This window comes from Macadamia integrifolia, chromosome 14 (assembly GCF_013358625.1).
Source record: "Macadamia integrifolia cultivar HAES 741 chromosome 14, SCU_Mint_v3, whole genome shotgun sequence".
Taxonomy (NCBI): domain Eukaryota; kingdom Viridiplantae; phylum Streptophyta; class Magnoliopsida; order Proteales; family Proteaceae; genus Macadamia; species Macadamia integrifolia.
Window position 1 is genome coordinate 25,185,162 of NC_056570.1, and position 12,186 is coordinate 25,197,347.

General features: G+C 38.8%; 1 protein-coding gene across 1 annotated transcript in view; it reads right to left on the bottom strand.

The window, feature by feature from the left end:
* LOC122061098 (ubiquitin C-terminal hydrolase 13-like) overlaps positions 1-12,186 on the bottom strand; it is a 120,071-nt gene that overhangs the window by 97,768 nt on the left and 10,117 nt on the right. The window contains exons 2-6 of the mRNA XM_042624284.1: positions 4,043-4,152; positions 3,660-3,734; positions 3,445-3,523; positions 3,100-3,327; positions 2,896-3,025 (exon numbers count right to left, since the gene is read on the bottom strand). Coding sequence (XP_042480218.1) covers positions 2,896-3,025; positions 3,100-3,327; positions 3,445-3,486 — 400 coding nt within the window. The 5' untranslated portion in view covers positions 3,487-3,523; positions 3,660-3,734; positions 4,043-4,152. The remainder of the gene's footprint in view (positions 1-2,895; positions 3,026-3,099; positions 3,328-3,444; positions 3,524-3,659; positions 3,735-4,042; positions 4,153-12,186) is intronic.

A 12,186-nucleotide genomic window follows, 5' to 3' on the forward strand; every position in this document is an offset into this window, starting at 1 on the left:
GAAGTTAGCAACGAATAAGTCATCTCATTAACTCCTGGAGTTGTCTTCTTGTTATTAGGTGTTTTCCCTCTACACATTTTTGTCCCCTTGCTACTAATAAGGGTAATTCAGGAAGCTTTGAAAAAAAAAAAAAAAAAAAAAAAAAGGGCTCATTATCACCCTTAAACAGGAACGTGGGACCACTTTATAGTATAGATTCCAGCAGTAAGCAAAAGAAAAAATACAGCAAGATTCTTGTGGAATGAGAAGAATGTTTGAAGAATACCATTTGATAGATTGATTCTTCACGCATCATATGTGGTGCAAGGGGAAGCCCCTCTTAAATCATAATATCCAGACTCCTGAATTAATCTCACCCAATAAGTTGGGACACGAACTAGCTGTTTGATTGCATTACACTAATACCCTAAATTTTTCATCACAAGAAGACATGGGCAGGGATTTTACATGACAAGGAGGTATGAGTGTGGGTTGCAAAAATGCATTAAAACCCTAATGATTGGAAATTGAAGCCCATGACAAACCTATCATCGAAGTTGGTAGAGACTTAGGATACCAGACAGTTTAAGTAGCCTCCTATTGGCAACAGTAAATGGAGACAACCCTTTTCTCGCACAATAACATGTAACTCATTAATGCCACCACAATATGAACATCTGATGGTTAGGTTTGCCTATATTAGTTAGTTACTATTGCTGAATCTTTCTTTCTAATTCCATGACCTGTTTATATCTCAGCATCAATCCATTAATTTTGCTCAGAATCTGAGGATTGTTTTACCCCTATATTACCTACCTTCGACCAGTTTATCATCCACATCTGAGAAGTCTAGTTTCAATTTTGGTGACTGAATAGTTTCTAGTAGTTCACTCTGTACTCTCAGCCCACAGTCAAGACTGGTCTGACTTTTGTAACCTGTGGACTTTTGTAACCTGTGATTATATATACCAATTCTTATTGTGTTGAGGAATTAATAGAATACATACTCTGTTATCTATTTACTGTTAAGGTGAATTATCGATTTCTGTTATTGGTGCTTTGCTGTAATCTGCAGACTAGTGTTTAGTTAGCTATCGTAAACAAGTCTTACATTACTGAGCCATGTTGATGTAAATATTTTGACAATTTATAGACTTCAACAGTCTCAGAATGTGGAGGGGTTAGGTTTCTTTCCAAACAGATATTTGGTAACCATAGTCGTTATGCGATTGTATTTCCCCATGTACATCCCTCTGATACAGCAATGAGAGAAAAACAAAGACCAGAAAAGGGAAAAAGAAAGAGGGGGGGGGAGGGGAGGGGGATCATTGGGGGGGTGAAAAAATGGAAGCAAGGAAGGAAGAGGAAAGAATCTAGCCCACAGGACAAGCTCTGAGAAGCCACGATGAGAAATGCTCATATATGATGCATGAAAATTGGTAAAGTTATGAATTTTCAACAGGATAGGTCATTTTGACCCATGTTGAGATCAAATATTCCATGAAAATGATTAGAATCTGAGTAGACATTCTGCAATGAGACTTTAGTAGACACTTGTTCAAGCATAAATACAACTATAACTGATTAGACGTTTTTCAAATGAAAAAAGAAACACCCCCAAACTGGTAGTTTGGTTTCACACCCTACTTCATCAGTGTACAGCACCCAAAGATTACTCCAATCTAGTAAAGAAAAATTTGAACAAAGATGATAAGTTTTAGGGACTTTCCTCTTTCTTGAAGTTGAGATAATATTCGTAATCCAATATCAGAAAATTTTATTCTGAATTCCGTTGGGGAAAAAAAATCCACAACAGAAAACTCAGAAAACAAATATAATTAGGTTAAATCTAAGTTCCTAAAGTATGTAATCATTGTCATATTTAGCATTCAACCTGCATATTCGCATTTGGATAAAAGTATATATTTTCAATCTTATAATCTTCTTCCCATCTCAAGGAGGGCCTACGCTTATCTTTCCTATCTGATTAGCCAGACTGAGCCTTCGATGTTGATAACTTAGGATCGAAGGTCATAGAGTAAGTGTAGTTGGACGTGGGGTTACGAGGGTCAGAATTTTTAATCCTCATAAGCAACACATTAGGCCCAGTACCTAGAAAAGCTAATTTTGGTGTCCGACTGATTTAACACCAAGATACAAAACACAACAACCCAAACCACTGATCATTGACATTAAAGCATAAAATATAATCAAAAATACTGTACATGGCTGAAGGGTTGAGTTTCTAAAACATAGTTGTCAGGCTACGCCTAGGCAACCAAGCACTATTTGCTGGAAGGGCACCATGGTCGCCTAGGCTATCCCTTGTCGACTTGATGGTGTTGCCTTGATTTTTTCCCTCCTCTGACGTCTACGTTTGCCTAGATGTCATGACAAATATGTTTTAAAAGAATAAATTCCCCGCCATAGTAAATTCCAACATAAGCCACAATTTCTCAGTAGACCAACACTATCACCACACTAAGACCGGAAGAACCCCAAAAATGTCAAAGTCCCATCAATGAAGGCAGGATGAAGAAACTATGCTACATTTAATGCGTATATTATTGCATTTTGCAATGCAAGATAACATGTTTGCTCATCCACAACCACTTCCCCATAAGGAAATAAAAAATACAGATATTACATCGGTACTTTGCTTCTTTTTCCATCAACTCTCAAAAATAATATGCCAAATGAGCATGTCAATAACCACTCTATGTGGCAATAAAAAGTATAAAAAGAATGAGCAACCCAGTGCATGAGGCTCCCAATACTGCAAGGTCTGGGAAGGGCAGAAGTATGCAGCCTTACCCCAAAATCATTTCATCAAGAATCATTCTATCAACTAAACTCAACTCAACAAAGCCTTGTACCTAGAAGCTACACTTTCTGAGAAGCAATGCAAACACTTACTGTATACCTTGAAAAGGATAAAATGCATTTGTTTTTTAACACGGTAGCTCCGAACTTTATCATGATCCACCAGATCAAAATAAAAACCCCTCCTCCCAATCTGCTCAACAAGATCCTCATCTCGTGCAACCTAACGGAAAGAAACAACTCTTTAGTAAGAAAAGCAAGTATTCAACAATTCTACCTCTGGTACATATATTTTACCTTTATGCTTGTATAAATATGACCCTCTGCCTTTTCTCTTTTCTTACGCTCCTTTTCTTTCAGTTCTTTGTTCCACGAAAAGTATCCTTCAATAAGGTGTTCAGCTATGTCGCCCTTAACGACTTCAAAAAATAAATTTTCCTTCTCACTTTCACGTATATAGACAAGCATGTAGGCATTGGTGTATTTCATCAGATCATAAAAAGTGTTGCTGAAGCCATGACTTATCTACGGAAATTGTTTGAAGGAAAGGTGAAAGAAATGAGCACGTGTTAAAATGAAATGCCAGTTGAAGGATCTTTGGAGAAAGTGCACTTATAAACATATCGGTTGCAAGAATATTACCATTTCCTCTACACCATACTGCTCTTCCAAGGCCAACTTCATTTCTTCTTTTGTTACCCGCTCATCATGAAACTTGAACCTGAATATAACAACTTAAATGTTACCGTTGAAACTTGAACCTGAATATAACAACTTAAATTATCCCAGTAATATTCTTAAATTTCAGAACAGTCCAATGATTACAAACACCACCATTTCAAGGATAGCATACACACCATTGATCAGACAGAGTTGGCCTGATAACAGCATAATAAGGTCCATCATTCCCCCGAGTGCCATGAACCAAAACACTGCAAACAAACATGGATGAATAAGGGGACAGGATAAAGGGAAAAAAGAATGCAATTATTTAAAAAGTAAAGCTGCATATTTCTTGTTGATAAAATCGATGTATAAGAACAAAATCCTACTTTTAAGTATAATACATCATACAATACGAAAAATAATATTAGGTAAATCTAAAACTACTCACCAAACAACAATCAAGCAAGAAATTTGTTTACTGAAGAATTTCAACAAACCAATAACATCACTCAAGACGAAGATCAATATTTTAATGATCAAATCAAGACAGTGTAAATCCTGATATAACTGATACCTGTGAAGTGTATAAAGGTTACGAACACTCTGATCTGCTTCAGGCAACAATTTTTTTCCAATATACCGATCAAGGTCCAGTTGCAGAGGATATTCATAATGATCATTAATCTACAACAATAAAAGCCAATAAATTAAACATTTTCAGAAGTGAAAATCAAATCAGTATTGGGGGTGAAAATATTCTACCAGCAAAAGAAATTCAATTACTATTATAATTGAGAACAAAAGAAAAAAAAAGAGAGGAAATTCAGTTCAACGCAAAAAAAATAATAATATATAGGTCAACCAAACAAATTACCAAAAGAAGCAACCCAGCTGCTTACTAAAAATCCAGTATTGACAAATGACCATTAACCAGTATATAAAACAAAAATCTGAAACTTGACTTGAATCATAGTTTTTTCAGTTAACGACAACAGGGCTCCATAAAAAAAGGCACTTAAAGATTCCAAGCGGGGAAGAAGAACAAGGTGGCACTGCCATGATAGGATCTGTCCCTACCATAACCAGGAAGCAACATCCCCCAAACCCCCTGCCCCTCCACGCCAAAAAATAAAAACTCATGTACAAAGTATCTATCAAAAGGCAGCAGCCTCAACACTGCTACACACAGCAGTGACAAACAGTGAACATTGGCAAAGTTGGTCACTAGAGTTACAAGTTTCTATGCAGTATTCAAAAGAGAAAACGGAAAACAACATTAATCTGACGTTAATTTATATCAAGATTTATGTTGGGAAGCCCTCCTACTGATGCTATTATACACTGCCTTGCAGTCTACAACCTGTATGCATAAGACTAGCACTGGTCTCAAAGTACAATAGTTGTCAAGGCAACACAAGGCGGTGGAGGGGTGCCTAAACGCTTAGGCGACAAGGCACCCAAGTGTTAATTTTTTATCTCTCCTCTTTCTAACATTATTTAGTATGCTACATATGCCTCATATTATTAAAAAAAAAAACAAAAAAAATTAAGCCACATGAAGTCATCAAAAATCAGCATTTAGGGAAATACTCTTGTTCTCTGATAAGTTTAACTGAAAATGATCTCATTAAGGGGCACGCTTGGTCCAACGGTAAGGAACAAATGTTGCGACATAGTGGTCAAGCTATTGAAACAGCCTCACAACTTTCTATGGGTAAGGCTGCATAGTTCTCGCCCCCCATTACCTCACACATGCAGGAGCCTCGACCACCGGGTACACCTTTTTTGGTCAAATGATCTCATTTTTACACGAGGCTTTTTGTATTAGGTAGAGCACAAAAAACCAACTTTCCAACAAGTTTAAGATTACTTAAATCTAAGTTGTAATGACAAAGTTATGTTCTGGTAAAACTTATTTTAAAATGTGCAAATGTTGTTAAAGTCGCCTGAATGAAAATAATTTTACGAACATCAAAGCAAAAGATTATCTTACCGCACTTTTGGTTTTTAACAATGTTTTACCATGATGAGATTTATGAAATTGTCATAATTGAAAAAAAATAAAAGCATTTAAAAGTTGAAATTTCCCCCACAAAAAAAAAAATCCAATTTTTTTTCTTGGACTGGGGGTTGACTTTTTATCCTTTTAGAATTTTATTTTTTAATTATTTTTATTGGATTCAAATAGGGGGTATTTGCTTATTAATAATTACTTAAATGATATTTGGCATAAATAAGTATTGTGCCTTGGACTAAGGCGACAATCACCCAGACCCTAAATAAATCGCCTAGGCGACGCCTTGACAACTATGCAAAGTACCCTTGAAAAGTTTTATGTCTAAATTAAAACAAAGCTTATCACGATAACAACGACATTATGCCACTATTTTGCGCTATCCAGAGACATCATCTATTTTTTGGGTGAATAAATAACTCATTACGAAAGACGGAAAATATACAACCCCAAAAGCGGGGAGGGAAAAAAGAAAGCAAAACCCTCAGAGGGATACAAGATTCCTGATCACAGAGCTTGGGAGCTCCCAGGAAGCTACAATGTGACAATTTCTGGGGGAGGGGGGACAAGAGGAAGAAGCTTTTGAGATCTTTGCTTTAACATCAAAGAAAATGGAGTTCCAAATCTTTTCAAGCGACTAAGAATTGGAGGTCCACTTCCTATGATTTCTCTCCATCCAGATTTGATTTAAAGTAGCACAGAAGGCAAGTTTTCCCACATAATCACAAATAATCTTCCCTTGGAAGGTAATATCCATCCAAACCCACTCTCTTTGGAAGGGGAGAATGCTTCTATTAACCGGCCAGCATTTGGAGAGAACAAGCTTCCAGATGGAGGAGGAGACAGGGCAGGCAAAAAAGAGGTGGTTCCTATCTTCCGGCTCGGAACCACAAAGATAGCATAAAAGAGAGACCTGGATCCTTCTTTGAATGAGGAAGGCTTGCGTGGGGAGGCAGTTCATAAAGACCCACCAGGCTGTGAAACTTTGCTGAGGGATGTGGTGCTTGAACCAGATGAGCTTGTGCCAAGGGGAGGGAGGACCATGATGTCTGAAGAAATCCCAAGCAGACTTTGCACTGAATTTTCCATTAGAGGCATGGTTCCAAACAATAGTATCAAATCTCCTGAGACCCGGATTGGGGATGCTTGGAAGAGAGGACCAAATTTCAGCTAATTGGGTGGAAGTAGGATTAGGGGGGAGCCATGAACCAACAGAGATGATATCAACAACCATAGCATGTCTTGGGAGCCCATAGTTGTAGATATTTCTAGCACTGAGAATTTGAGAGAGGATCCCTTTAGGGTGCCAAGGGTCCAGCCAAAGATAGATGGAAGACCATCCCCGATACGAGTGGAAATAACTCTAGAAGCCTTGGATCTCAAAGAGATTAATTTACGCCATACCCATAAGGGGTCAGAAGGAGAGGGGACTGACCAAAAAGTTTCTCGCTTGAGAGGATGCAAAAACACCCAATCCACCCAAAGAGATTTATTCACGCCATACCCAGGAGGCGTCGGAAGGAGAGGGGACTGACCAAAAAGTTTCCCGCTTGAGAGGATGTGAAAACACCCAATCCACCCAAGTGCTTTTCTTTTTGGCAACAACCTTCCAAATAAGCTTGATGATGCCTCCCATGTTGACGTCTTTGATGCATCTCAAACCAAGGCCCCCTTCATTCTTGGGGAGGGGGTGACTAGTGTAAGAACTATGAGAGTCAAAGTAGTGAATTCCTCATTACAATTGGATTGCATCGAGGATCATCTTTGAGCCTATATTTGTTTGCGCTTATCATGGATGAATTAACCAAGACATTCAAGATGAGGTTCCTTGATGTATGTTTTTTGCTAATGATATTGTTTTGGTGGATGTGACAAAAACAGGGATCAATGCCAAATTGGAGTTATGAAGATCAACCTTGGAATCAAAAAGTTTAACAATAAGTAAAACGAAGATGGAGTATATGGTGTGCAACTTTAGTTACACAAGGACGGATAATAAGGTGTAAATAGATGAGAGAGGTCCTGCAAAGTGATTATTTTAGGTATTTTGGGCTCAATCATGAATAAAAAATGGTGATATAGAGGAGATGTTTCACAAAGAACTAATATAGGATGGGTGAAGTGGATACGTGTGTCCGAAGTGTTGTGTGATCAACGTATTCCTTTAAGACTTATCAGAAAAATTTTATAGTATAGTCATACGACTGGCCATGATGTATGGTGTAGAATGTTGGACAGTTATACAACATTATGTAGATAAACTTATTGTTGTAGAGATGAGGATGTTGAGATAGAAGAGTGGTAAAACTAGGAAAGATAAAGTAATGATCACATAAGAGCTGAATTAAGAGTAGCTCTGATACATGATAAGCTACAGGAAAGTAGTTTGAGGTGGCATGGCCATGTTCAACAGAGGCCTTTGGATGCACGAGTACAGAGGAATGATTTTATTCGGATTAAAGGGAATTAAAAGAGATAGGAGAAAGCCTAAAATGACTTTCAGAGAAGTGGTAAGGAAAGGCATGCATAGCTTAGGCTTTGTATCAAGTATAGTGTCAAATAGAGCTGATTGGAGGGCAATGATCCATGTAGCCGACCCTATTTAATTGGGAAAAGGCACAGCTCCGAGAAATTCGTTTGAGATGATAATGGTCATGTTCAACAAAGGCTTAGTGACGCCCCACTAAGGAGTGATATGATTCTGATTGATGGAGCTAAAAGAGGCTAGAGGCAGGCCTAAAATGACCATAGGATAAGTTGTGAGAGATGGCATGCATATTTTGGGTCATGTTCAACAAAGGCCTAGCAACGACCCACTAAGGAGTGATATGATTCTAATTGATGGAGATAAAAGAGCTAGGGGCAAACCTAAAATGATCATAGGAGAAGTTGTGAGAGATGACACGCATAGTTTGGGTCTTGTACCGAGAATGACCTCGGATAAATGATCCATATTGCCAATCCTATTAGCGAAGATTCTCCTAACTTGCTGAGTTGTGCCTCTTTCCTCATATTTTTCTCTTTTTATTTGTTCTTTTCTTCGGTTTTCATTTTCATTTCTCTTCTCATTCCACCCCCCTTCATTTATGCACTCTTCATTCCTCTTTCAATTTGTTGTTGTTGATGTGCTCTCAATGTACTAGCAGTCCCTAGTACATTGATTAGATCTCCCTCATCCCCCAATCATTTCACCCCCAAATTTGTGCACTCATACATGACTCATGGGTGAACAAATTTGTGGAGTCTGGTATCCAATAACTATGTGGTTTGAGTTCCTACTCTGCAACCGGGGTTGACATCTGTCCTACCTCCGGGATCAACTGCAGCGAGCTATATCTACTGATGCAGATAAGTCACCCAAAGGGCTTAATTTTGTTGAAAATAAGCTTTGGGTTGGGTTATGTATATGTTGGGCCTTTGATCCCATGGGTTTTTTTTGTAATAGGTCACTAAAATATGGGTATAAGGTAGGCATACGGGATTAGTAAAATGTCTTTATTTCTTTGTTTAAATTGTTATTAAGTGTTTTAGCTAGGTTAGATTAGGTATCTATAAGACCAATCCTGTTTTGAGTCTATTTCTTTCATTATTTCAGTTTCCTAGTCAATTTAGGTGTCCTATTTGTTTAAGGATTGGGTTAGGCCTTTCTTTTTAGTATCTAAGTCTATTTTTGAGTTCTCTATATAAGGTTGTAAGGGAGGCCATCATTGTACACGAATTTGATTAATGAAATTTTGGCTTGAACCTTTTCTTTTGCTGCTGAGAAAGTATGCATGCTGTGAGATTCAGCTGAAGGTGGAAAATCCTTGGAGGGCAATAAGATTATGTTCCTAGACTGCTGGTGAGAAGGCAAAGGTCACTTTTTTCCTTATCTATTAGTTGTTTTGAAAGTGAATTACTGTTTACTTTAGTTAACATCTTTCGTTCTCTTGTTCCTGCTGCTGTCAAGTAAGTATCGTTCTTAATATATTCAACTAGAACCCTAGTTTCTAAAATGTTGGATACAAGGTGTTTTTTCATATTAAGCAATTCAGCCATCCAATCGAATCTAACTCTTGACCAAACCTTCAACATCATTGAAATAGGATCTGGTTCACATCTGAGACCATTCTAACGGTCAGATCTGAAGATATTTTGTTATTTCCGATTCTGCCCCTACCCCTTAAATTCTGAATCGACCTTGTGTTACTGTTCTCAGTTATCTAATGTTTTTTATTCTCTGTTTTGTGAAAAAGGGAAGAAATCCCTGAGTGAACTCAGAGTTGCATGGGAGAAGAGAAGAAATTCCACAAAGGGGGAAGGAGTCACACGTCTTGCACCATACCCGGCACTAAAACATTCAATTCAATTCTGATGCGGTAAAAATTAACCGGGTGATCTTCCTTGCAAGACTTGCTCCACGCTAGACCTACACAGAAAATCAAACAAAGGAGAGCCGGGCTGACCCGACGAGGGATCCTCCGATGCCTAAGTCAGATTTCCTCCACAATAGTTACTCAAGAGAATTTATTATGAAAATGATCCATTCCCTTTTAGCTGTTTTTACCTTGCATTTATAGATGTCCAGCTAAGGTTTCCTGTGGAGTCAGTTTGTTCGAGGTCAGAGTCCAAAGGGGAGGTGACTGCCATCCTTTTGAATATTCCAATTCCTGGGAAGATTCTAGGGAATATTCTAACATCTGTGGCAATTCTAGGAATATTCCCTTTTGTCAGGTGTTGGAGTCCTTATTTGTTAGGATTTCTCCTAGCGATAAGATTTGCTGAGCTAACAATGAGTGATCCTCGAGATTGTCCCCGCAATCGTCGGGATCAAATCAGACTTCTTAGGGAGGCGATCCAATAGGTCAGCTTGGGTCGACCAGGGATGAGCCAAGGGGTCGGCTCGGCCAAGGATGACCCTAGGGGTCGGCTTCGCCCAAGGATGACCCAAGTGGTCGGCTCGGCCAAGGATGACCCAGGGGTCGGCTTGGCAACGATGACCCAAGGGTCGGCTCGGCCAACGATGACCCAAGGGGTCGGCTTGGCCAACGATGAGCCAAGCGGTCAGCTCGGCCAACGATGACCCAAGGGGTCAGCTCGGCCAGGGATGAGCCAAAGGAGTGGCATTTTTACCCTCATCAAATTCATTCTCAAATCCATCTAATACCTTGGGTTACATGCCTTTATATAATAAACTGAATTTAAAATTTGCCTAATTAAAATAAATAATTAAATTAGCAACTTCTAATTACTTCCTAAATTCTAACTAATGAAATTAGAAAAAAAAAACTCAAATTGGTAACTCCCTAATTGACTATCAACTACCCAAATTAAAAGATTGCAAATATTTTCGAAATAAAATAAAATCTTAAAGATCCTAATGAATCCAATAATCCAATGGGACCTGATTCATCTCGGTTGAGATTTCCCGAAGTGTCAACCCGGTTCAGCCTCGATTCTGCATCACTTCTGATTGCAGAGCTCGATTGGCAAAACAGTTCTAATCTCTGAACCCAAAACTAGCTTTGGAAATTACCATAATACCCCCAATCTATTGCTGGACTTTTATTCTCTTTATTTTGATCCTGTTTTGGTACTGTTTTATTCTTGTAAATCAGTAGCTCATCATCTACTTTCATACTTCGTCTTGTGTCCGACTTGCAGTTGGATTTGACAAGGTTCTGCATGGAAGATCATCTCCTACAATTTCAAGGTGATTGAATCTCCACCAAGCAATTGGTTTGGTATCTAGAGGTCTTTAACCCCTAATCGACATATCTTAAATCCATTATTTCCAATTGAATTAAATACTCCACATTCCCTTATTTATTCCAGTATTCCCTTCCTTCTGTTAGTTTCCAGTACACCTCCATTAAGTAATTGTTTCAAGTCATGTCCTTGACTCCTTTACTATTCACTTGATTGCTTTTGAATTACAAGTTAATTACAGAATTGCCACTCAAACCAGTAATTTAAAATATTTGGCAATTGGGTGGGGCCATAGAGAACCCAAATAGGGGTTTCAAACATGAGATCACACCAATTTGGTATCAAAGCTAAATTTCCTCCTCCCTACCTATAGGTAGTAGGTACAAAGGGGAAATTGCACCCTAACCCTAAGGCTCTGTTTGCTTAAAGGAATATATGGGGTGGGAGATTTGGTATTGTGGGACACATGTGTTGGGTGACCATCCGAGGTGGAAAAGTGCAAACCCGATATGGGATTTTTTAACTTTCCCAATTCTCTGTGCTTTTCATTACTCGTGGGTGGGAATCCTCAAGAGAAGTGAGGGTGGGGGGGGAGAGAGAGAGAGAGAGATTAAGGATCCTCATCATCTCCATCTTTGGCCACCATTCGACGATGGCGCTCGTAGGGTTATTCCAGGTTGGAGAGAAGATAACCCAGACCAACCTTTAAGAATGGTGGGTTGGGGAAAACAAAAGCAACATGTGTGAATGGTGGTATTGCTCACAGTGATGGCAGGTGTTTGTTGTTGAGGGTTGGGAATGGGCAAAACAGATTAGGTGAGATGGGTTTGCAAGGCCGAGATGCGTTCGGTTTTCAAACAGGGTGAGGTGTGGGAATCAGTTTTTAGAAAGGGTGAGATGCAAGAATGGGCTTTCAGAGAGGTTGAGATGTGTTGGGTATTCAGAAAAAGTTTCAGAGAGGGGTGCGATGGGCGACAACAAAGGATGCATTTCCCATGTGCGGATGGGCGATGCAC